We start from the raw sequence: 25983 nt of genomic DNA, 5'->3' as shown, positions 1-25983 counted from the left end.
GATATCAGTTAAACCTTAATACTTGGATATGCTATTGTCTTGAGGTTGACCTCTGATCAGCTCATGTAGAGATACGGTCAACGAAAGAAGTCACATTGCGCCTGCTATTTTTGGCCCCCGCTTCCCGGTTATCGCGGAAACGGGATCAGATGCGAAACTCTCAATGTTCGCGTACGCGCATACGCGAATGATTTTCAGGGAATCCCGCTGCCCGGTATCTTAGCGAGAGGGAATCTCAGATTATCCATGCAAAATTGTAATGCATGACCTCGACGATGATAGAATTAGCTCAGCAAGTGATGTCCTGAGAACGGGTAGGATCGCTTCTGGCCCGAACTCGGTCTGTCTTGGAGATCCGTCCTTAGCCAAATACGTCATAGGCTCAGATTCGACTCAAACAAAACGTCGATCTCCCCTTGCGAGACGGAAACGCCAACTCACGTGAACTGAATGAATGATCGACGGTAGATAACTCTTGCGTCAGGTCAGCCACTGTTGATCCTCAGTAAGTTTGTTCTGCCAGGTTCTGCAAAGAGATTTCGTCTGCAGATCGGGCCGATCATAGAAATGAAAAGCGGAAAAGATTGTAAGTCAGGTCCAGGACAGCCCGGTGCCCGACCTAGAAACTTTGCATGAACCTTTGGAGCACCGCATTTGGCTCTGTAAGTGGTCAGATGGATAGAAAGCTCATCAGGCCCAGGATCATGCGGGGGACGGCGGGCTCACAGCTAGAAAAGAGCATGTCAGGGCAATACAACGATCTCAAGAGGATTACAAACAAAGAGCAGTTGTTTCGTTGCGGATCCTCCCGTCGCCGTGCCTTTCGCGTATAGATCGCTTCCCAAGAATACTAACCACTATCACAAAGTGACACTTGCTCATTTCGATGGTTCCAGCTCTAATGACTGCCTACATTCACAGCACCTGCTCCCGTTAGCGATGGTCTCGTTTACACCACTTTGACCGACTTCACTTATTCGGGGACGCCCGACTCCAAGACACGGAGATGAAATGCAATGGGAAACGATATGTCAAGTAAGCCTGCTTTTCTATTCAGATCAATAAGTTTCTCAATGGGAGGTGTTTATTCGTGGACTGTCTTATCGCATCCGGTTCCAGATGGCAGCACGGCCTACATCGTTGTATACGGAAAAGCCCGTGCCTTTCATAGAACATCCATTCGTGAGGTTGTGAGCGCTGAGGGTCTTCAATCAGGTATTCTATCAACAGTTGAACAACGTAAGAAGGCTTAGTGATGCATGTCTCAGCCCAGTTCGCGAAATGATCGCCCAGATAATACGATCGACTACCAGAGTAAAACTCTTTGGATATGCTTCAGGAAGTCTATTGTGCTTTTGGATGTCTCAAAAAAACAAGACCAGAGACTTGGCTTACCTTGGCTTGACCCTGTCCGGACACCGACCGATCCGCCTTTGTAAATGAGAAGTTGTATTACTTGAGTTTTTGCCGTTCGATCGTTCTGCCATCCAAGCGAAGAACACAAATGAGTCAAGACAGATCAAGCAAACGACGTCATCTGAGGGGCGCTCTGTTGGATATTAGAATTCTATTTCCAGTAGACATTTTGTAGTAAAGGATCTCCCAATACTGGGTTTGAGTATCGAGGTTTCGCTTAAGCTGCTGATGGCGGTTTGCAGTTGCCTGACCCTCACGTTACATCCTGAGTCATTTACAGGGAACCGTCCGACCTCGGTCCTGATCGACTTAGCTAACTCCTTCGTACTCCTTACTACTAATAACATACCTGAGACCACCTCAAACGGGACCAGCTAATATGGTTCGACTAGCTGACATATCCCATTCACTCTTTGTGAGCCCAAATCTAATGATATGTATATATACTGGAGCTGCGGTCTTGTATCACTCTCGCATCTTTAAGCTGAAGCGAACGTTATCCACAAACGAACGTTGCCCAATCTCCTAGACTCGCCCTCAATCCATGGAGCAACAAGTGCGCATCGATCACCTATACTGCTTCTTGTCATCTCCTCATTCACGATAATTAGGTTACGGGTGTCTATTTCAGCCCACGTGAAATTCGAAAGTTCAACAAACTTTGACAATCAATTCAGTACAACAATCGCCGCAGCTAGAACAAAGTCAAGCCGAACGTTGTATCTGTAAACTCGACCCTACGATACTCCGCTCCCTAGATCTTCAGTCACCGTACCAAACGATCATCTGCCGGATCTAGCTATAGCTATATCTGCTGTCCGACAGAGATCCTGAGGTAGGCACAACTCAGACAACCGAAAGCTCGTATTAGGTCTTACATCTTGTCCTGTTATCAATACCGAACCTTCGGCTTGTCACATCAGACGGAGTAGGTGGCATTCATCTTGAATGTCTCGCTCAGTGCCTGATCCTAGCCTTGGCCTATAATCAAGCACATTACCTTGGAATCGCTGCACATTCGATTTCGTTCGAAGGGATATATAACTTCCAGTCAAGTAACTTCTGATCCGGTGATCCCCTGCTTCAACACGCTCTCGATATCAACCCTCAGCTCCCCTTGTTGTGGACCATCTCAGCTTGACGCTGGCGAAAGGTATCGAACCAGGATGTCGCCTATAAGGGAACAAAAGCGAAAGTCTTCGCCTTCGATAGGTCAAGCAGTCTTCTACCCCAACTCACTCCCGCCTCCTCTACGAAGAACTTCGAAAGCTCTTCCTCCATATTCTTATTCCTCCCGACCTGCTTCTCCCACATCACCAACTTTTGCTTCAAATATCACTTTATCTCCTACAAGTCTCTCGGCAACACCCCCGCATATGAACAAGAACCCCCTATCCCACACTCAAGGTCTTAATACAAACCAAGTCCAGACTCATATAGGACCCTTCGGTATCGAAGCTATGGAGTTTCCTTTCCCTCCCCAGCAGCTACCGCACCTATCGCCTACTCGGAAGTTGACTCACCTGTTCGACGGTCTCTCTTTCGCTACTCCTCAACAAAATGCTCATACTCAGAATACGTACAACCGGCTGCTCTATAGCGCAGGATCCGAGCCTGACCAAGATATAACGACGCCCAATGCTCTTCCCCTTTCCGACCTGATCAATGAGGCTCTGATCGAGGATGACGAGATTGACTATGAGGATGAGATCGAAGATGAAGTGCAAATCATCGATCAATTATCTAGTCCGATCACAGACTTGTTCTCCAGCTCAAATACCTTCTCAGCTTCTAACGATGAGAAAAACGCGAAGGAAGGCACCTTCGACTCCCCCAGCACGATCGATGCTTCCTCTTTCGTGGGCAAAATCAAGCCCAGCTCCAAGCCCAAAGCCACCTTCCAACTTGGTTCGCCACCTAGACACCCTTTGCTCAGACTGCCACCAGCTAGACAACCGTCATGGAGCGAGCGGCTCAATCTGAATCTCAATCTCAATCTCAACGTCAAGGCTGATGTTCAACCTTCCTTTGAGCCTCCTTCACCTCTCTCAGGGCCCGCTATCTCCCCTCTGTCCGCCCCTTCTCCCATCCCTGGCAGTGCAGAATACCTGTTTCCGATCCCGCCTCATGCTCACCCTCATTCTCAGGGCGGATACCACGATGTCTTCTCTTCTCACTATCAGCTCAACGCGCCTAGGCCTCTTCAGCTCAATAATCAGCTATTTACACCACCATACATCAACGAGAGCGTCCTCCTCCCTGAGCTCGAACCGGCTCCAACTCCAACGAACGCCTTACACCTACATCCAGTCTTATACCCTTCTGCACCAGTTTCTCAATGCCCTACACCGTCAATCACGCCTCCGCCCATCGAACTGCCCAAATCCGAAGTGGCAGCTCATTACCTCGCCGGTCGAAGACTCTGTCCAGCTTTCGCAAGGCGATACGTTATCCGAGATGAGCTGGGCTCTGGCGGGTTCGGTTTTGTCTGTTCAGCCATTCAGACAGGCTACAAGAATGTCGGCGGTGTAGAAGTCGCTGTTAAGTTCATCTTCAAAGACCGGATTCAGGAGTGCGACTATGCAATGCTCGAAGGCGAACCCGTCGAGAGCTTCGTTTTGAGCAGGGTGCGTCATCCGAGTATTATCGGGTTCAAAGAATTGTACGAGGATAACGAGTTCTTCTATCTTGTGAGTACTGCGCGCCAAATCTCTGGATCCCGTCCTCTCTTCATATCCATATGTACCAATCTGGAGGTCCGTTGACAGGTTTGATGTGTAATGATAGGTACAAGAGCTCCACGGTGATCCTTGGGAACCAGGCCACACTCTCGAAGCTCCCGATGTCCTGCAAAATCCCTTACCAAGTACGACACCCGCTCTGTCAATACCGATCTCTGTGCCGATTATCAACCCGCCTCAAACGCCCGGATCGGCTTTACTGTTCTCCCCTGTCCACTCGGTCGACTGGTCAAAGCTTAGTCCGCTGAACGACGAGAACGCCAAGGCTGGAGGAAGACCAAATATGGCTCGAAGAGCATCGTACGATCTCTTTGAATGTGTCGAACACCAGCGATTCACGGAAGATCAAGCGCGGATTATCTTCAGGCAGATCGTTGACGGTGTAGGGTACTTGCATCGAAGGGGTATATATCACAGGGATTTGAAAGATGAAAATATCGTCATTGATAGAAACCTTTGTGTGAGTGAGACCAGACCGGACCTTTTCATTGCAAAGCCAGTATGCTGACCCGACTTCATTGTGATTTTCATATAGGTCAAGATCATCGATTTCGGATCAGCCGTCATCGAAGATCCAAATGCACCTCCGATTCTGTACGACCATTTCCGAGGAACGATGTCGTATGCTTCTGCGGAAGTACTCAATGGAAGACATTATCATGCTGCTCCAGCTGATATATGGTCGATCGGGATCATACTGGGTATTATCCTTTCTGGGGAATCGCCATTCCCCAACACGACGTGGGCTGCAGATGGGAGGATCAAGATCAAACGACATATTCCGCCTGGAGCGTACGATCTGTTGGTCAGGTGTTTACACACGGACCCAAGGAGACGGGCTACGATACATGAAGTGGAGAGACATCCGTGGTTGAGAGGATGTTAGCTCATAGAGGCTCGATCTGCTAGACAATCTCGTCTTGTGCGATCAAAGCAGTATCAGGAGGATCCGTCAAAGACAGGTTGAAGCAGGTGTGGGGTTATCATCTATTCTCCGTCATCTGGACCGTAGGACTGTATGAACGTGTGAATATTGTATTACTGTATAGTATTCAGAAGCCAAGTGGATCTCCCTGATCATGGAAGGTTCTGTGCCACACGACACTTTTGTAGTAATAACTCAGCATGCTTTGTTCGATATTATGCATTGTCATTTCCGGGTTCACGTCTCACATCAGGTCGCTCGTCTTGTTCGGCCATCTATCTCAACTGCAGGGCATAGATTGCATGTAATCGATACACACTGAAGGCCTCGTAAACTTCATGATACATCGTAGATTTTATATAGTATATACAACCGACTTCTTTCGTACAATGTTCTTCCATCTTGAGCTAAAACAAGCTTAGCCCAAAGAAACTTCTTTTTTGATTATCTTGCTCCCCGTCAGCGACTTCAGGCGTATCTTGAAGCTCATCTACCATTTCTTCCTCTCCTTCCTGCTCGTTCACATCCAGCGTTCCAGCGGTATTACCTCCTTGCCGTACATTTTGATCGTTGTTATTCTTTTCCTGTCCTGTTCCTCCAGCAGATTCTCCTCCTTCGACCGCAACCGGATTGTCACCCGCTTGGTCATCATCCAGCTCATCATAGTCTTCATCTTCAGGATCTCCTACATGTTCCTGCTCGACCGTTCTACCCTTTCCTGTCTGCTCGATCGAAAGCGATAGCGCTGCCTGTCCAGCTGAACCACTTCCGTTTGCTTCTCCGTTCGCATTCGCGTTTGTGGCATCACGTACAGTGGTATTCTTGATGGTCTCATGGTTGATCTGCTGCCCAATGACTTCGTTGGGAAGAATCAAGGCATTCGCCTTCTCGGGACTCTCTTGCGTCGTCGTTGTGTTCTCTGAGTCATCGACCTCTCCGATATTTCCGCCATCACCATCACCTGCCGAGGATCCTTCTCCTTCTTCAACATCCGCAGATAACGGCTGGCCAGTCACCTCATCCCAGAATTTTCTAGCTTCAGGCAGGATACAGACTCGCATCTTCAAGTCACTCTTGGTCCGCCTTGCGGCCTTATCGAAGTCAGCTAAAAATTTATCAATGTGGTGCTCGAGATTGGCAGGCGGTTCCCTGTCGTTAATGACCTGGATCAGCCTTATTTCTTTCCTCTTTGCCAGCATTGAGCATTTGAGCTTACCAAGTACAGTCGTACAATTCGTAGCCATCCCATTTGACCAAGTAGACGAAGATTCGCTTCTGCGATTCAGGATCCCGAGCAATTGCTTTCCTGCCGACGACCTTTTCTACGAAGTATCGCTCTTCTTCACCTTCTTCATGCTCGATGGCCCGCTTCTCCCTGAATTTGCGGGGGGTTCAGCACTGGGATCGATGACTGGGCACATGTATGGGATATCATGACCATCGCACAGAGGACGTACCGCAGGATACAGTTGTATCGGATACATCTCATCTGCTGTGTGCAATCGATCAAGACCCTCGGAATTTCTGCTCGGGAGACAGTATCAGGCAGATCCCTCATGTGGTACACGGGCCAAAGAACAGGCTCGACTCACCTTCAACGTCGATCCTATAAGTACAATCAGGGCAGACCCACGTCTCATCAGACATATCTTTGTCTTCCGGTATTCCCGCGCAGCTCCAATGACATCTTCCCTTACAAGCGTCGCATACGATCTCCTCCAGACGCCCTTTAGCCGTGTTAGGCCCTTTATCCGGCCAACTCGCTTCAGAGATCCTTTCCCCTCCGGAAGGTGCAAGGCATTTTATCGCTAGTCTGACTTGACCTTTGAATTTCCTGATTCTCGCCGTACCAGCTTTTGTGAGATTGCTAGTATCGGACTTCCTTTTCGAGCTAGGTTTGTTTTCGTTCTTCGCTTTGGATTTGGCATTGCTCTTCCTTCGTCTTTTCCCTTTCGTCTTGACGTAGTCGTCCTCGTCATCTTCCGAAGGCAGTGCTGCATGAGCCGATCCGGCGGATGATCCGGAATTGACAAGTATCGGTTGAACCTGAGGAAGCGATTGTGCGAGCTTAGGCTGGCTGAGTCTCGGTCGTCCCCTTTTCTTAGGTTGAGTGGGGGGTATTGTTGCCGATCTTGTTGCGAGCTCCTCGGCTACCCGAGAAGGGAAAGGCAATCTAGGAGGAGGTTTCGAGGTTGATCTATTATCGTCTTCATCCTGTTGAACGGCAGTCGAGGAAGAGGCATGCGAGAGATCTGGAGAAGCGGTTTGGGGACGCTGGGGTTGAGTTGACTTTCTCCGCAATCGTGTTTGATAAATAGGTGCTTGAGGTTGTGAAGGGGTCTCGCTCAGGTCGTCTGCAAGAAGTGTTACTCTGAAACAAACATAGACATCAGTGGCAGTACAAACGAGTCGACAAAGTGGATGCGCAATTGTCTCACCCTTGATCAGTAGGCCTGATCTCCTTGGAGATGACAGCAGCGACCTGAGATGACATGCCCTGGTCCTTTGCTGTTTGGTCCGCCTCGTCCATCAAGATTCCATTGATCTGAGTGGGGGGCTGGACGGTAGTGGACATCGAATGGGAGGGAGATCGCATAACCTCCTGAGGGTTTATACCGATACCGACATCCATATCTGCAGGTTGAAATCCATTATCGCCATCAATATCCATGAACAGCCCTTCTTCGCCATTCTCGGCCGCTTGACCTTGGTGGTCGCCCGTGAAAGCATCATCGACCGAAGGATATCTGTCCATTTGTGACGTATCATATTGATTGCACGCTATGAAGCTCAGTCCACTCCTTTCTCCATCTGCTCGAGTATCACTTGTTCCGTGCATCTCAAGATTTGATTGAGATTCCGATCTTCCTTCTCCAGTATCGCTTCTTCCTCTCTCGCGGTCGACGTTATTTGCTGTTATAGGGCAAGACAGCGCACTCTGACTTCTGCTTATCGATCTGCAGATCCTCTCGATATTCTCCACCCGTCCACTCAGATTCTCCATCAAAACCCTCATATCCTCTCTTGAAGACCTCTCGTCCTCCAATAAGCCTTTCACGCTTTCCAGCACATCGCCAAATCCTCTCAATCTGTTACCCAATGCATCTTCCAGCTTCTCGAGCTTATCTTCATTTGATCTGATAGATATCCGCGTACTAGAGTCAAGGGATAAGAGGAGTTGCGTGATTTTGAAGAGGTCTTGCGTGGTTGATGGAGCAGGCTGAGGCTGGGGTGTGGAAGAGGTATATCGATGATCCCTTCTACTCGGCGTTGATGACGATGTCGGTGGATGGGTGCTTGAGCTGGCGATAGGTGATGGGAGATCGTGTCGCAACTCCGAGTGACTGTGTGAAGACGGCCCCGATATTGATGTAGCGGCACTTATACTCGTATTTCTATCCTGGGAAACAGAAGAAGTCGGTGTATATAATTGACCGTTGGACCCAGCGTCAAGGTGCACGGTAGACATAGTGGGAGGGGGCATTCTTTTCATACCCCTCACAGTATCCGACATAATAGCAGTGGAATCGGGAGGTGGAGAGTCTGGTGCGCCCGAAGGTGAAGCGAGGAAAGCCAGCATCGATGACATGTTGTCAGCTGCCGGGATAAGTTAGAAGCATTGATGGTGAGGACGACGACCAGCTCTAAGACCTTTCGAGTGGAGAGGCGAAGTCTCGCACGTCCTGCAGGTGGGCTCAGCTGTGACACCTCGGCGAAAGCAAGCACTCGAGCGGGCAGATAGTCGATGAGGGCAAGGTCAGATCAATAGACAGGTTGAAGTCAAGTTGATGGTCACCGTTTAAGCTTGTCTGTTGCGTACTACTCAAGTGGAGGAAGAGAGGTAGATCTCGTATCACGTGATCGAAGCGTGTCCGGGGCTGTCACTGCAATTCTGGAATGATGTGCAAAGAGTCATGCTCGATGCATAGCTATGCCGATACATATACTTAGGAAGGTCCCAGCAAGAGGCGACAATCATAGCCTGATCAGTGAGGGCTGCAATGACATACATGTCCAGCTCTATCGCCAACATTCCACTCTACGCCTTAAAATACCTTGCAACTCCTCCTTGCCCAGCCTCACCCCTAATCTCTCATTAAAGACTTTCAACACCTCTTCTCCCGCCCAGGCAGATGCCATAGCCTGAGCGAACGTGACCGTATCTTTAGCTTCTCCCGTAGGCAGTGCCAGTACTCTCGAGATATTTTCAAGTTTCTTCCACGGTACATCTATATTTATCGCCAGTATCGAATTCAATCCGCCCAAACCCGGACCAGGGATTGACGATGACGAAGAGGAGATGGAAGACGATGAAACTTCTTTCCATTCTTTGATTTCCATCTCCAAATCTTTCCCTCCATATTCTGAGAATTTGGACCATCCTGCATAGACGCCTCTCTGGAGTATATGATTCGAGATATGGTCGACGACTTTCCTGTATATCCTAGAAAGCACCAGGGGAGGTAGAGTGCTTGAAATCGAAGATAGATGGGATGAATAGGTCGTCAGGGCCGATAAGAGGTACGAAGGAGGGTTGGTTGGTTCAGCCGATGGTGGTCGATCCCATTTCCTGAAAAGTGGATTGAACGTGTTAGCTGTTTGTATGTGCAAATGCACTCGCCAGACGACACCGTGACCTACCTTGTAAGATGCTGCTTCAGGTCATTCTCCGTCTCGACCGTGATAAGCTTAACAATCATCTCTTCGGCTCTTGAGCTTAAATGATCATACCGCTCTAGCAGAATATCGAATACCGATGTTGAGGGGTCTGTCTCGGTCGATGGGCCCTTGAATGCTGACGGGAGGAGTGGATCAGAAGCGTGTTTGTATCTCAAAGCTTGAGATCCTGCTAAATCAGATGAGATCTCCACGAGGAACTAGGCAAGCGAATTAGCTGCGTCACTTGCCCGATCGCGCTTAAAAGAAGCCATACATACCAGCTCATCGGTCCATTTACGCATACCCTCTTCAACCCATTTTGAGGACAGCCAAGCCTTCATCAATCTCTCCAACCCATTCTTTCCAGATGTCAACTTGGCTTGGTCAATATGTACTCCGCTTCGTGTATTACCAGCAAGTGCTCCGGGTACAGCTCGTACAAATGCCGAAGACAGAGTCTCGAAGGCGTCGAGCGATCCCGAAATACGGGACAGATATGTTTGGAGGATTGGTAATTGTACAGACAGTAAGAAGGGGAGTTTATACGTTAAGTCAGGTAGAGGCGCGTAGCGGTCTACATAAGGTGGTCCAATCAGATTTCAAATCGTCTATGGTCAGAGATCGGCATGACATACCTGTGATCTGCTCTACAAGAGCTTTGACCTGCCTTCCGCTGATAGTAGGTCTCAGCCCGCTTGACTGACCTTCCTCATCCTCGTTGACTTCATCGCCTATCGTCCAGGCTTCGGGAGAAGAGATAATCTCATTCAATTGATTGTCGGCGACTATAATGCACTACATCAGTGTCCGTACCAGCTGAGGTGATTGGTTGGGGACCACAGCTAAACGTACACTTCTTTTCACCTTGTAACCACCTCTCGAACCAGTCTTTCTCCCTCAGAATCACTCCGCTCAGTCCTTCCCAGGGTGCAGACTCTCTGTCTTCGAACAACGATGTCGAGTCCAGCTGGAACCCGCCTTCTTTGATAGCTTCGTCGAAAATGACAGTTTGATATACCGTGTGAGCCAGCAAAGCTGGATGATCGAGCAGATGAGGAATCCGATTCCTGAGCAAAGAAAGGAGTATCGGGAATGACAGCAGAGTGAACTCAGACTTCACATCAATATCTTCGTATCCTGCCGAAGAGGCGAGTCGTTGGGCGTAGGACGAAAGGAAAGATTGGTGCTCGTATATCTGATCCAGTATATTCGCGAAAGCCCATTCCGGCTATACGTTTTGAGTGTCAAGTGGAAGCAAGGTCAGCTGAGGTCATTGGTTCTGTCCTGTTTGCGCAAGAGCTCACTTTGTCTACCCGATTTGTGCCCTTCTTACCCATGAAATGATACTGGAACCTCAACTCTATAGGTTTGATCATAGCTTGGAGAGGATACAGACCTTTACCTGCAGACCAATGAGCTGGTCGCTCTTCTCCGTGCAGATCTTCTCCTCTGAACGCGCACGACCTCTTCAGCTGCATGCTTAGAGTAGACTTGAAGGGAGTCAACTCACTCTGCTTGAAGATACAGTAAATCCTTGAAAGCACTTTCAAACCTCCTTCGATCTTCCGCCGATACCGACTCATAAGTAACTTTCTTCGGCCATCCTAGCGGCTCGCAGGCTTTGAGGAGATTCCTAAAGAGGTAGCCATCAGCCTATGGCGAAGTAGAGGTAAGAAGAATCCACGCAGAACAGGACTCACTCCGACATGGGATCTTTCAATGCTTGCCAAGTACGCTCTCTGACCTCGATGACCACGCGCATCAAAGCCATCTCAGGCGGTAGACTGCTCTGCAGCCTTTCTATCAAATCGTTAAGCTCACGATAATGCGGCAGAGCGGCTAATGGTGATGGTCTATGCGAGTTCGGATCTAGGACCTTTTCGCTATATTCTCTTCAAATCAGCTAACACACCCGGGGCAATACAACGGGATATAAGCTGACCTGAGTATGATGACCTGTTCCAGTACTTGAGCCCATTGTAGTCCAGCTTCGAGTCTGCTCAATTCACCTTGCAGCACTTCAAGTTGACCCAGAATACTTTCTCCCTGCTTTGCGTCACTCGGCGCGTCATTCGCAGGAGTGAGCAACGGCGAGGAGATCTCAGATACGAGATTTGCAATTTTATCCGCTATGGAGTATCGTTGTAACGACAGATCCTGTGCAGAGCTCAGGAGGGCTTGTAATTTCTCCTGAGTCTGCTCGATCTGCAGAGGCAGAGTCTTGCTAGTCTCTTCAAGCTTTATACGACAATCATCAGCTATAAGCGAGTTTGCGTGAGAAGAGATGTTGTATAAGTGGTAATGGGGGCTGCTAACCTCTTGAGACGCTTTCAGTTCTTTCTCTTCCCAATACTGTATCTCTTCTTCCAAGTTCCGCTTTCGCCGCTTACTAGGTCCAGCGACTGGATAGAGCAGGGAGTCAAGATCTCCGAATTGTGCATCTATGTGGGATCTGACTTGTTCTGTCTGGAGGGCGACAGAAGGCGGTTGTGAGATTGTGCGTATCTGTGAAATGAGTTGGGTCGACATGTCGCCGACAGATCAGGCAGCACTACGGCACTAACGCAATGAGGGAAGGTTGTAGTACCATATGATAGCATAGACGAACAGGTAGTATTGTACTACCGTCATTACCATCATCATCACCATCGTCTTCGCCAGCACACCCTCCCTCTAAGCACCAGGTAATAATACGATGACATCATCACTTATCTTATCGATGATTTTCATATCTACCGGCTGAGGTTCACGTTGGTCGCCACCATACCAGCTACATGAATGGGAACTATTGCTACCTTTTCGCCATTTAAAAGAATAGCTGACTTGACGACTCCTTACATTGTACAAAGACCCAGCCCAAGCTATCACATAACCTCACCAAAGAAAGGAAGAACAGTATTCCCAAATCCCCCTCGCACCATGGTACAAGCTTCCTCATCCAACAAGAACTTATGGGTCGCCTCAAGCGATGGTGACATCGAGAGAGTGCAAGTAAGCTGGGCTTCCCTACGATAACATTCTTGCTTCACGAACTGATGTCGTTCTGCGATTTCCGCAGTATCTGATCGAGAGCGAAGGGATGTCACCGAACGATAAAGACTCGAATTCGTACACACCCATGTGAGCGGGCGCGGTCTTCTTCAGCTGGATTCATCTCATGCCCTTCCGCTTGCACGGATGCCATGACGGCATCTATCCTGTTGTGTATATCAGCAAATACCTCACAGACTGTGATTCCTCAAGACGAGGGCAAGGACGCTGATATATGATACTATGACTAGGCACGCAGCATCCTCCTATGCTCATCTCGAACTACTCACCTACCTCCTCTCCAAAGGGGGTGACATAAATATCCCCGACGACGACGGCGAAACACCTTTGTTCGTGGTTGAGACTCTCGAGGCAGCTCGGTTCTTGGTTCAGCACGGTGCGGATGTAAGTTGGAAGAATGAAGATGGATTGACCGTGAGTAATTGTCCTCTTTTCCTCTCATTCTCTGTTCGAGCAACGTGCAAGCTACAACTTGCCCCTTGCACTGGGTGTCAATCAATCTGCCGTTCCAATTGAGTTTGCACATCATTTGGCTCGATCTCCAAGCCGTTAATGCCTAATGCCAATTCGACTGACTACCTCGCCCTATCCACTGCAATTCGTTTCACATGATATGTCTCGATAGGCCGCAGAACAATTAGAAGAAGACCATCCGCAAATATCGTCCTACCTCTACTCGCTCTTACCAGCAGACCAACAACCTCGTTCCCAGCAAGGCGCGGGTGAAACAGGAGAGGGTGAGGGTGAGGGTGAAGGGATAAATCAAATGGCTTTGGAAAATTTCACAACCGAGCAAAGCGAATACATGATGCGCGAAGCCGAGAAGATCATGCGTGCGTGCGCCGAGACGGGGGAAGAACCAGATGAGAAGTTGAAAGAGCTCGTAGAGGGGATAGTGAAGGATGGATTGAATTTCGGGAGAGAGGCGCAGGAGCAGCTTGGCGCGACTTCTGGCTCTGCTGGGGCTGGTGGAAGAGCGAATGGAGTGAATGGTGGAGAGGACAGTAAGAGGATAAGAGAAGAATAGGTTGGAAGTCCCCCTTTTTTGAAAAAAATATGGAGAAATCCACATGAACTGCGTCGACTGTGTTTCTAGCTCATCTTCATTGCTTCTCTTGTACTATATCTCTATAACACAAAACGCGGCCAGGCAGAATCATGTATACATGCAATTGGTATAATACTCGACTTCCTAAATTCACTTTTGGAACCGTCTCTTCACACATTAAACCACCAACCTATAAGCCGTGGTTGTGACATCAAACAAACAGCATCTATTTTCATTCCATCATTCAATCCTTGCTCGAGGCCGTTGCCGATGCGTAACACAGCACGAGATCCAATTTCTACAGTGGAGCTGAAGTACACTATTGAGACTCTAACAGAGTTTCCAGAGCCTCCACAACCTCCTCAGGACACGTAACGTGCCATCCCGCCAACGTCTTCTTCGCGGGCGGTCCGACCGTCGTGGCGAATATCTCATCAGGTCGAATATGCAATTCAACATCTTTGAGTTCTGCTACTTCCTCCGGGTCTAGGGTCGAGGTGACAGCTACAGGGGGTTTCATTATTATCGGTTCGGAAGCGTGTACTCCGCCAGGTGGGAAAACGGTTCTTAATGATCGGAACATATCTTCGTCGGTCTGTAAAAAATCACCATCGACAGGTCAGCTTTGTACTCATTCTCATTGTTAAAGAATGCGGATAACCTCGAAAAGCAGCTTTAATTACAGATCTGGGTCACAGGAGAACGTAAATCCAACCCACCTTGTCATCGCCCGCACAGAATATCAAATCGGCATCAGGGTTTTCATACATCAGCCTCTTGACTATCTCTCCCTTGTTCACTGCCAGCGGTCGGACTTCGAGATTCTTCTTTCCCACCAGGACTACCATCGCGTTATCAGCTTCAGTGTCCAAGCCAATCGCAGTGATATGATAGCTGACTCACTTTCGATAGGTCGTCGAGGCGCCAAAGAACTCTCAAGCAGATCCAAACATTGTTTACATTGGAATTCTCTGTCCCATCACAAACATGATCAGCGCCATTCGGATACAATTCAAGCATTTTGAATCATCAGACTCACCCGAAATCAGGATCGGCATTTCGGTAATGCCAAGTGATAGAAGCTTTTTTCACTTCGATCGTAGCTCCGGTTGTTCGCTAGTTACACACACAATCAACCAATAAGCTCATCGATCCTTTTGTCTCACTCCCGAGATTTTCAGACCAAGTCGAAGCGGAAAAAATGGCACGTTCCATTCGAGCAGGAGATATGTGTGCAGCGAGATCTGAGAGAGAAAAATACCACTCACCTCGGTGTAATATTTGAAAATCTCCTCAACCTCACTCATCCAGCTCATGTCCAAAGCCTCCGTCATATTTGTGAAATCCTCATCTCCAGGTTGCTTCACGAACGAACCATGCTCAGCCGACATTCCCAAGTTCGAGACATGTCCCCAATGCTCTTCGAGGAAATCACCATCTCGCCCAGATATCAAGTAAACTACATTCTTGGGATCTTGCGCTAATGTCGAGATGGCATTCAGGGTCCGTTCGGTCGGTACAGCATGAGATGGGACTTTGACAATTGGCGTTAATGTGCCCTATTCAACCCACAGATAACCAGCATCAGGATCAGCATCCATTACCTCCAAAAGCATCTCCAACATCACGTCGCCTGCCTGATTAGAGACTGAAAGTTGGGAAGCAAGTGAAAGACAAAATTACCCCCCCCCCTCCCCCCCAAGAAAAAAAAAGAAAACCCCAAAACTCACATCGTAGTCGAACAACATCAGTCTCTTCTTCGCATTCTTATATGCCTGACTGAACTTCCCAACGTCCAAAGCGGGAGTCTGATGAGCTGTATGCTCACCGCCTACATTCTCCAATAATTGCTTGAGTATAGTAGCAGCCCAAGTGTAAGAGGTATGACCGACCACCGAGTTGAGTAACGAAGTATGTCGTTCTTCCTTTTCAGCTTCTGGCATGTTCAGTCCCTTGTTGATAGCGTGCGCTACACCTAAGAGATCGTGGGGGTTGATCTGGAGCGCAGATTGGAAGGATGCGACTGTTCCCATGAATTCAGACAAGACTAAAGGCGATTTGTTGGTCTTGTCTTGACATAAAATGAACTCCATCGAGGTTGTGTTCATACCATCTCGTAACGAAGTGATGAGCGCTAAATCGGCGACGGAAAGTAATCCGAAATATTCATCTTTTTCCAGTGCTTGGTGGCTAAGTGGATAATCAACAATTCTGTTAGTATTGACCCCAATATCCTACAAGTCGCAAAACTAACGAAAGCAACTTACTAATGGTGGACAGGGGTGAAATCCAGACTTCCATAAGTACCATTGATATGACTGACCAACTCAGCCGTCATCCTTTCCAATTTGGGTGATTCAGATAACGCAGGCGTAGTAACTTGGATAAGCACGACCTTTCCTCTCCACTCAGGGTAGACTTGTAAGAACTTCTCGAAAGCTTGAAGCTTGTTGTAGACACCCTTGGCTACATCCAATTTCTCTCGTCCAACAATGATCTTCTTGTCCTTGTACAATTGCCTCAAAGCTTCCATCTTAGGGATAACTCCCGGTAATTCCCTATCATGGATGACTCGCTTGACGTCTAGACCAATCGGGCAGTATCCAACGGCTGTCACTTGTCCGTTGGCGTCGACTCCTCCAGGGGTAGATTCATACCCGCAAACTCTGATACAGGTCGAAACGAAATGTCGGGAATAAGAGTACGTTTGGAAAGATACCAAATTGGCTCCGAGCATACCATCGAGAATCTCTCGTCGAGCTATGAGAATATGATACGATTAGTCTTTGCTCGGTCACTTGGAGGTGTGATCAGGGGTGACTCACTAGGTAAACATCTGAAGATCTCCGAACTTGGCCAAGGAGTATGCATGAACATTCCGATCATGACCTCGACAGGTGTTCCAGGACCTTCGGCACCTACGCTGAGATGTTGACCGAGGGCCGAACCGACATTCGATAGGAAACCACCCAATTTCTCTCCCGCCTTGGACTTCTCATTCGCGCTGGTAGGGGTAGCTTGTTGAGTTTGGCTCTGGTCCCAGTCAAAGCGCTTGTTGGCATGATGAGCGGCTGGCGAAGGATGAGCCGTACCCCAGCCTGCGTTAGGGTGGAATACTTGACCCAGGGCTTCACGGATCATCTTGGGCGCAAGGAGTAAATGGTAGTCATGACAGATGATCAAGTCTCCCGGTCGGTAGACTTCCGCAACACGCTGGGCGAACATTTGGTTGGTCTTGTGGTATGCTAACCACGAGGGGTCGGGTGAAGGGACGGTAGCGGTCGAATCTAGCCAAAGGAGATAGTGGAACAATGGCCAAAGAGCTATTCTCGACCGTCAGTCCGCAGCCTTGCGCACAGAAAAGATGCTAGGATCCACTCACTCTTCTTACAGAAGCCTTCATAATGGCCTTTACTGACGTCAGGCGGCAAGAACACCGGCAAGTACTTCAATTTCGAACCCTCCTCGTACTTCTGCTCGACTTCCGCAAATCGCTCTAACTCCTTCTCGACGTCTTTCTTCTCTTGCTCGTTGAACTCGCCGCCAAAGACCATCAGAGGGGACTCATTTGGCGGAGTAGGCATGCTCGGCGACGTAGGTGAAGGTGTGGGATTCTCCTGGAAAGGAGCTAGGAGGTTTTGTGCGATGGAAGGGAAAGTAGCTTGAGAGGGAGGTTGCGGCGAAGCATTTGTATCTGGCTGTAAGAGGACTTCTCCTGTCCAAGCCACCAAGATTTGGTCGTGGGTATCACTCAGCGATTTTATGCCTGACACCAAAGCTGGGTGAGCCGTTCTGGCGTGAATCCTCCATTTAGCATCTGCTGATTCGACGGTAGCTTCGACGTCTTCCGGCTTGAATTCGGGAGTCATAGGTGGGCTCAACATGCCTCCGGCTTCTAAGGATTCCGCAGGGACGATCCGAACGATCTCGACGGGGAGATGGTGCATCACATGGATAATTCGTCCGGATAGGGGTAAGCCCTTGGCTTTGTGCGAGGCTTCGAGTCTGTCGACTTGGGCTTTGATGTCGGCCAAGGAAGGGGGAGGGGCAGGCGCTGGGTCGGGGTGCATGGAATCCATCTTGACTAGATTTTGACTGGCGGAAAGACAAGTGAATGAGGGAGTGCAGACAAGAAGTGTCCGAGACGAGCGATATACAGGTCTTATAGAACAAGGATCAGAAGCACGTTCGCTGAGTGAGGACAACGAAGGGCTACTACAAGTTGAGCTGTTAGGGGTAATGATACCTGTCAGCTTCTTTTCTTCGGCTGGCTTTTCAAGCTTAGACTACGAAGATAGTTTGGCAGTAAGATAAATGAGATAGACCAATTCGGTTAAGCGGCCGGAGCAAGAAAGGAATGTCAAAGGAATAAAGCACAATGGGTGTTTTGATGGGAAACCGTCCTTCCGTTCTTTCAGCCTGACAACTGAATTCTTGAGGAGGAAGCGGGATATGAGAAAGGAACGTGCCTATACTTACAATCTAGCACACAGCCGTCGTGACTTTTCGTGGCTTACTGCTGAGGAGGAGGAGGACGACAAGGATGAGATGAAATGGATAGATGGAAGCTGATGCGATGTGCTATGTGCTTGCTGCTAGTGAACTGTTGAAGAAGAGTACTTTTCTTTCGGTTTTCTTTCAGGTTTACTCTTTCTGTTGTCGAGACGTGAATTCTTCTGTGTGCGAACGCTGTTACGCTATTATGCAAGTCAGTCTGGAATCTACTAACTACATACGTTACCCTGATAACAAAAACGTCATATTACCAATTAGGGTAAATCAGTTTTGAAATGATAAGGCACTCTGCGAACAAAGAGGGTAAAATGACGTAGATGGTAGATTATATTGTGGACACCCGTGGGAAAATGTATGTGGCACCAAATTGCGGATGGAGAGTTTCAAGGTTTCGAGTGGAAGTCAGTCACGCTCAAGCCTATCATGTTTCACGAGTTTGCGAGCGAGATGACCGAAAATCATTCATCAAAGACAGATGATTCCTTCGTCAAAGCTGAACCAGATCATCAGATACTGACGCGAAAGCACTACTTCTGCTGGGACTCTGATCACCGTGACGCCGTCGTACGTTCCAATTGGTGGTGAAGGATTGAATCCCCTCCCTTTCATGCTACGCGTGTAGCTATGACGACCTACCCAGTCCCCAGACCAGCACATGCTATGAACCAGTCCTGTATCCGGCTAGTATCGCCTTGTTACAGTACAGCGATCAAAGTAGCTGTTTTACTTCCTCATCCGGCTGACGAAGAGAGCCAAAGGACGATCATTAGCTGATGAAAGGAAGGTATGTGTGTGTTTTACCCTGAATTCACCATGATCACCTTGAAACGACAGAGAAAGCTTGGATCACCGCGTATACACACCATACAAATGATATGCTCACGCTGGTCTGTACTGACCGTCACAGTGAGAGACTGATTGACAGTGGTATCTGACAAGCATATCTCGTCATGTCTTTTTGTTTTTCTGACTGTTCTTCTGTTCTTGGGGAAATCACTCATCACTGCTCACCACACAGTTCTTGTACAATCAGAACTCACATCGTAACAACGCCTGGGACAAAGTAAGGAGGAACACAATCAGTAGTCTTTTGTCTTCTCCCTATCTCTTCTTCTCCTTCAAGATTCCCTTTGTTCTCCGACGTCTTCTCGACATTATCCCTTTGTTCTTGTGATAACACCAAAATCAGTCACACGGACAATGGTACCCATATCCCGACCGGAAACAGGCTTAAACATCCCTAATCACCCAGAACAATACCCTTCTCACCAGCATCAAGATCTCCTAGACTACTTCAACCGAGAAGTCGATCAGAACAATCGATTCATCTACCCCAACCCGACAATCACAATAACGGAAACCTCGAACAATAACTCCAATTCCGATTCCAACTCGTTAGCTTCTATTGGGGCAAGAGACAATAATCTACTGGGTGAGATAGAGGATTTTTTGTCACCCAAAACCCACCCATTCGCAAAGATTCCGATCAGTACAAAACGAACTAAGATGCAGAATGCGGACCCGACAAATGAATTCATGTATCAGATCCCAATGGGGATGGGGACGGGGATGGGAAGCTTCAACAATAAGAGTATGAGTGAAGGAGGATTTGGAATTGAAGGTAGTGAACGAGCTAGTAAACCCTTAGAGTGAGTTTCTTTTTGTCTGTTCTAGTGGTATCGGTCTTTCGGGTGGCGAAGGAAAAGGGACAGAATCAACCGGTATGACAAAAGTCCTGTAAAGTTCATGTTTGACTGAACCCTGCAACAATGACGCTCGGATCAACGTTGATCACGTATCACTCATCCCATCCTTCCTATTGTCCATCGATCATCATCGCATCATGTTCATCAGGCATTCCTTGTCTTACCCATCCATCCTATATACCGAGCTTCCTTCTCCAAGTCCTTGTCTGATGTGTTCATACGATACATACACACACTTGTAATTTATCCAGACGGGATCTTGCGCTAACCACGAATCACTTCTTCCACACAGCCTGAAAGCACTTAACGAGCGCCTCCAGACACTTGGGTTAGGTGGTCCATCAATCGATTCCTTGAACACGTCAATACCTCGTCAACCCCCACCCACCACTACGACTCTCAACATCGCTTCTGCGCCTCTTCCACCACCACCACACCAGGCAGACCCTTCCAACACACAACCCAACTTCAATCCTATCTCACCCAATCTTCAACATCGACAGTCCCCGCAATCTCAACTTGGCTCAGGCTTTCAAACGAATCATCTCCTCTCGCCAAACTCTGCTTTTCAACATCCGATCCAGGCTTTCTCTTCTGTCACTGAACTCGCTCCAGGAGATTCCATCAGCATGTATCGACCTGCTCGTGCACCGTCCACGGCTGCACGGAGCCAGCGACGGGGAGGGACGAACGTTGACCCAGGCGAAGGGGGCCAGCCTATCGTACCCAATCCTGAGGAAGCGTACGAGAATGCTCCAGGTGACGGCGCGAGTGTGTGGTCGCAGGACGATATCACCGCTAGAACTCCTCATACCGGAGCAGGAGGTTTCGAAGATGAGATGACTATCGGTCCCACAAGTGTGTGGACAAGGGGTGACATGTGAGTCGAGATGCTATTTTTTCCACTGCCTATGTCCCTGACTCCGACTATCCTTCCGTGACTCAATACATCCTTTGTGATCTCCTTCACATCCTTCCGATTCATCGTCATTGGTCGCTTCAGCTAGAGCTTGCCTGAAACAGTCCGCTGAGAGTCCCAATGTCCTGTTCTAGGGGAAGAGACATGTACGATCATCGAGATAGATTACTCAGGCAGGAATCAAACCGAAATCAGGAACATATGCAAGAATTACAACGACAAATTCACGAGGCGCAGAGCCTGGCGACTACCGCTACCAAGCTGGAAGCTGCTGAGAAACAATTGAGGGAGCTTCAAGCTAGGTTGATCGCTGAACAGGTGGCCCGAACGCAGATAGAGCAAGAAGCAGGTATCAAGGAGGAAGAAATGAAGAATTATCAGAATGAGTGGGCTAGTGCTGTGCGTGCGCTTCGTCGGGCAAGAGATGAGGGGAAGAACAGCGATGAAGAGAAGAGAAGGATTCAGAGATGCTTTGAGGAGGCAAGAGATAAGTAAGTCGTATTAACCTGGTCCAATTTGACGGATAAGGCTGAGATACGGTTTTGTAGATTATGGAAATATCACGAAGCTTTGAGAGTTCGTGAAGCGAGAGCCCAAGGTAAAGAAGAGGGTAAAGCAGAGGTATGTCAGCTGAGTATGCGTCTACATCGATTGCGAATCAGCTGACAGATCTGCTTTAGGCTTGGCAAGAAGCCGAAAGGTGGATGGGCAATTCACCTCCTATACCAGGGGTCGATCCCGTTCAAAATGTACCAGGGGCAGTCTTGCATCAGACACCTATGATGCAGGCTCAGACTCCGATGTTCTTACAATCACCTACCAATCAGTACTTCCAACAACAAGCCCAGCAGCCTCAGCAACAACAACCTCAGCAGCAATGGCAGCAGCCACAACCGATGTCTCCTGGAGCTCAAGCTCAAATGCAGAGTATTGCTCAGATGATGGAATACTTTGCTCAGAATCCCGGAACATTCCCTCAATTTCAGCATCAACAACCAGGTCAACAACAGATTACACCTCCTCAGCAAGGGCAACAGCCTCAGCCTCAATATGCAGCTCAGCCAGCTGGACAGATGCAAATGCCTCAACCGGTTCAGCAATCAACGACCGGTGTTGTAATGCAGCCGATGCCGGCTATGCAGACGCCTGGACAGTCAGTAGCTCCTATACCTCATCAAACTCCCGGTCAGACGGCTCCGACATCACTACCACAGCAAACGGGTGCTGCTTCTCAATACATGAATGCACCTGCAGGCCAAAGTCTGATGCCTCAACATACTGGACAGCCTTCAACGGCCCCTCTCATGCCGCAACATACAGGTCAACCCATGATGCCTCAGCATACGGGTATGGCCACCGCCAAGCAGCCGACTCCGCCTCAAATGGCACCGATGACCCAGTCAATGATGGTGCCCGTCATGGTACCGATAGCCCAGACTGCCCCATCGGTCGTTCCGCAGACTGTACCCGTCAGTGTCAGTCAGCTTCCCCCTAATCCACCCCAGCAGACGCATTCAACTGTGCCGGCTTATACACAGCCAACTGTCCCACCCCAGCCACCCACGATCTCGCAAAGAACACCAAGAGCGCCTACAACGGCTATCCATACTACTCCAGGCAGATCGCAAGCGCCTCTGTCCAATCGCGCACAGGCCACAAGATTACCTCCCGTCAATCGCACCGGTGTCTCAGCTGTCCCGCAAGTACCTCAGCCTGAATCAGTGGCTCAGCCCCATGCTGCTGAGAGCTATCTCGAACGGGTTGAGCATGATCCCAGTCTCAAGAGAATGATGGGAGGAGCTCGATCCAAGACGATCCATTCTTCCGCTGTACCTCCCACAGAATACTCCAAAGCTCCCACGCATGCTCCAGCGAGATCAACCTTTGATGATGGGGCATCGAATGTTGATAAGCCTTTGCCAAGTCCTTTCCCGCCATCCCAAGTTTTGGGTAGAAGCCATACTCAAAGAGCACCTTCAACGGTGAGACCCAATCAGAGCCTCAATAACAGTCAGAAGATGAACAGGCGATTGAGTTTGTCCGAAGGACTTCATAATTCACATGCTATGAGACAAAGTCAGATCCCGGATGGAGATAGGTATCCTGCGTTCCCCATCAAGACACACTCCAGAAATACTAGTTATGGCTCTGTCGATCCAGCCGGCATTGGCTTGCCTTCGTAAGTGTTCATCTTAAGCGTTTTGGCCAGACCAGTTTCTTGCATTCCGCAAGTGCCAGAAAAAGCTGACTTCATATTGACGTAGATCAAGAGATGTTTCCAATGTGCAGTCTCCTAATTCCCAATATGGCGGACGATCCGCTAATCGCACCCCTGCTAGAAGCGGAAGAAATTCTGCACGAAGTAGAGTAGCAGGAGCACTGAGGAACGACATGGACTTGGAAAGTGAACTGCCTGGAATCCAAGAGGACGAGGAGGAACACTTGCACGAACATCCTCACGCGCAGGTAAGTCGCGGGTTTCTTTCAACGTCTGATGTGTAGTCAGCTTACACGGAATCTATAGGGACCTCCGCCCATGTCGTCTCATAACGGCATGCCCCCACCTCACATGATGAGACAAGCGCCCTCTCAAAACGGTCGAGCTCCTCGTCCGCCGCCCAGTATGCCCAATATGAGGCATCGACCAATGGTGAGTCTTGTTGCTTCTCACGGACCTCGATCCAGTACTCGAAGTAGCAGCATGTCGCTAATATTCTGCTCAGCCTGTCATGCCACAGCCGCTCGGAGGCGATCCGACCACTTGCTGGACCCAACAAGACTTTCTCCGAGCCTCATCCGGCTCAAGCAGAGAGGAGCCACGGGCAAGGCCACAAACCACGACATAGCTTTTCGTCGTTATTCCACCACCGAGATCCGGCCGCCGCTCGATCCGAACACCTCCCTGAACCGGAATCGACGTACCACCCGCCGAAGACACACGATATTTACGTGCCGCCTCAGCTGGCCCCTGTGGCTGTGAGTGGGGGAGTAGAAGATGTCCAAGGTCCGCGAACGAGTGCGTTGGGTCTGAGCGGTGTGGGAAGTGATAGTGGAAGAATGCAGGCTCCTACTGTACGTAATGCCAAACGATCAAGCTGGTATAGATAAAGTAGCTTATATGTAGTTCTTGTTTTTTTTACATGCATACTTATATCATATAATGTTTTTCATCGGCATTTCGACATGTCCCTCTCACCATATACTGGTTCTGCGCATCTGTGTCACTTGACTGGCCATGTTGACTATTGACGATTCTTAATTTGGATTTCGCCTGATCACATATCATCGAATAATCAAAACGATGTAAACTCACGACGGCTATGGCTTACGGCTATCTGCAGATAACGATTCAGCCTCCCGTACGTCCATATTCAAGAATACCAAGTATCCGTCAAGTCTGAAGACAGAAAGAATGAAAGCTTACCAAGAGTTCTGTCCTCTGTGTTCTTCTCCCCGTGAAAACCATGCCTTTGATCGTATTGCCACAACTGAAACATAGTCCTCCCACTCGAGATCGAATCATCCAACTTCCGCATATTTCCCAAACTCACCTAGAACGCCTCAAGCACAGACCCAAGCTCAGTCTCAGCCGATTCAGCCGGTCTCAGCACCCATCGCTCATTCTCCCGCTCGGACGGAGATCACCCATTTGACAAAAGGAGGCAGACAACCGATCAACCTCGATACGCCCCCTCGTCCAGGAACGACCCGTCAAACAGTGATCATCACTGAAAAGACGGATCCTCGACCGGACGAAATACCTCTTCCGAATCCACGAAGCACAGCTCCCACAGCTTATTCAGGATTTAGCCCTGAATATGCGCAAGCTCAAGTTCAGGACCCGAGAGAAATACCTTTACCACCTACCAAAACCCATGAACCTACCGAATATGCTCCTATGGGCGAGGGCAATTCTGTCTCTCTGGTTGGTAAATGATTGCACAGTACGGCACCGACTCAGCATCCGAATGGACCTAGATCAAAAGCTCCATCCGCTTATACTGGTGTTGGCGGGAAACAACCTTTCCAATTCCCTTTACCGCCTTCCAAATCCACCGCCCCGACAGCTTACACCGCCATCCCTGGTAACGACAATGGTAACATGAGCAAAGGAAGTGAAACTAAAACTCCAAGAGGAATCCCTCTGCCACCTTCGAGAAGTATAGCTCCGACCGCATATACTACTAGTCCCCCTGCCGCTGAATTCGCAGGTCCAGCTACACATGTACCGAGCATACCTCCTCAAGTACGGTCGATCGATTTTGCGAATGTGCCACTACCTAGAGGAGGGGGGACGATGTATGACATGCGGACTGTCGTTGATGTGAGTGTGGGGTTTTTTGGTTATTATTTTCGCCTTGATCCGTTGACTCGCCCTGCGAGGTACATACGATATGGTGTTGTGCAAATTACCGCATGCCCAAGCATAATCTCAATCTCGCAAATGCAAATCCCAATGTAGATCGGAGCTGACGGCCGAATTTGGTTTGACTCGCATCAGTCTGAACCCGATATCGACGAACCTAGAGGAGCACCCAGATCGACCCAGACACATAGAACGCCCCCGTCAAAAGTCCCCTCCACCAGGAAATCATACAGAAAACCCGTGCCAACCAATGGTAACGGCAATGGTCACGGAAACGGTCATGGCAATGGTGGTGGAAGTGGGGGAGTTGATCCTAGGATGTATCCCCTTCCAGCTAGTAGAGCACCGACCAGGACGAATCGAGCGAGCAGTGAGTTTCTTGGACTGTCTTGAATTGCCGTCATTTATCCATCAAAAGGTCATGGAATTCACAGCAATTGACGTTGTTCTGCTGTTAACATATATGATGTAGCTTACGCGGCGTCCGTGGCTCCGATCGAGGAGGTGACTGAACCTGAAAGTGGGAGGGAGAACACTATCAGACGATAGGATTTCCACAGGTGACACAATGCAGGGTCGACGTCTACTTCATTTACCAACAGACATCTGAGTGATGAATCAAGTTGAACTGTAAGGT

The 25983-nt window shown here is 49.0% G+C and overlaps 6 protein-coding genes across 6 annotated transcripts; 3 read left to right on the top strand and 3 right to left on the bottom strand.

Moving 5' to 3' along the window:
- Nucleotides 1-2582: 2582 nt before the first annotated feature.
- On the top strand, nt 2583-5066 carry I303_103720 (uncharacterized protein; the record flags this gene model as incomplete). The annotated part of the gene is made up of 4 exons (XM_065968831.1): nt 2583-4106; nt 4204-4617; nt 4693-4958; nt 5012-5066. The coding sequence occupies 4 exons, from the start codon at nt 2583-2585 to the stop codon at nt 5064-5066; spliced, it is 2259 nt and encodes a 752-aa protein (XP_065824903.1).
- A 423-nt stretch (nt 5067-5489) lies between these two features.
- On the bottom strand, nt 5490-8671 carry I303_103719 (uncharacterized protein; the record flags this gene model as incomplete). The annotated part of the gene is made up of 5 exons (XM_018407053.1): nt 5490-6231; nt 6299-6457; nt 6540-6606; nt 6675-7453; nt 7521-8671. The coding sequence occupies 5 exons, from the start codon at nt 8669-8671 to the stop codon at nt 5490-5492; spliced, it is 2898 nt and encodes a 965-aa protein (XP_018263861.1).
- A 431-nt stretch (nt 8672-9102) lies between these two features.
- On the bottom strand, nt 9103-12270 carry I303_103718 (uncharacterized protein; the record flags this gene model as incomplete). The annotated part of the gene is made up of 10 exons (XM_018407052.1): nt 9103-9652; nt 9724-9959; nt 10020-10315; nt 10377-10526; nt 10594-10969; nt 11046-11190; nt 11252-11374; nt 11442-11624; nt 11684-11979; nt 12058-12270. 10 exons carry the CDS (start codon nt 12268-12270, stop codon nt 9103-9105), a joined length of 2568 nt encoding a protein of 855 aa, XP_018263860.1.
- Nucleotides 12271-12660: 390 nt separating this feature from the next.
- Nucleotides 12661-13819, top strand: I303_103717 (uncharacterized protein; the record flags this gene model as incomplete). Its single annotated transcript, XM_018407051.1, has 4 exons — nt 12661-12732; nt 12800-12861; nt 13023-13206; nt 13418-13819. 4 exons carry the CDS (start codon nt 12661-12663, stop codon nt 13817-13819), a joined length of 720 nt encoding a protein of 239 aa, XP_018263859.1.
- A 340-nt stretch (nt 13820-14159) lies between these two features.
- Nucleotides 14160-17919, bottom strand: I303_103716 (trehalose-phosphatase; the record flags this gene model as incomplete). Its single annotated transcript, XM_065968830.1, has 9 exons — nt 14160-14435; nt 14560-14681; nt 14744-14811; nt 14880-14956; nt 15109-15399; nt 15571-16030; nt 16108-16600; nt 16666-17163; nt 17223-17919. The coding sequence occupies 9 exons, from the start codon at nt 17917-17919 to the stop codon at nt 14160-14162; spliced, it is 2982 nt and encodes a 993-aa protein (XP_065824902.1).
- Nucleotides 17920-19555: 1636 nt separating this feature from the next.
- I303_103715 (uncharacterized protein) lies at nt 19556-25895 on the top strand (the record flags this gene model as incomplete). Its single annotated transcript, XM_065968829.1, has 14 exons — nt 19556-20004; nt 20354-20941; nt 21115-21471; nt 21529-21601; nt 21661-23159; nt 23245-23446; nt 23505-23630; nt 23704-23743; nt 23787-24052; nt 24322-24339; nt 24480-24909; nt 24967-25304; nt 25482-25716; nt 25819-25895. The coding sequence occupies 14 exons, from the start codon at nt 19556-19558 to the stop codon at nt 25893-25895; spliced, it is 4698 nt and encodes a 1565-aa protein (XP_065824901.1).
- Between the last annotated feature and the right edge of the window lie 88 nt (nt 25896-25983).

This window comes from Kwoniella dejecticola, chromosome 4, assembly GCF_000512565.2.
Source record: "Kwoniella dejecticola CBS 10117 chromosome 4, complete sequence".
Lineage (NCBI taxonomy): Eukaryota > Fungi > Basidiomycota > Tremellomycetes > Tremellales > Cryptococcaceae > Kwoniella > Kwoniella dejecticola.
This window is presented reverse-complemented; position numbering and strand designations above follow the sequence as displayed.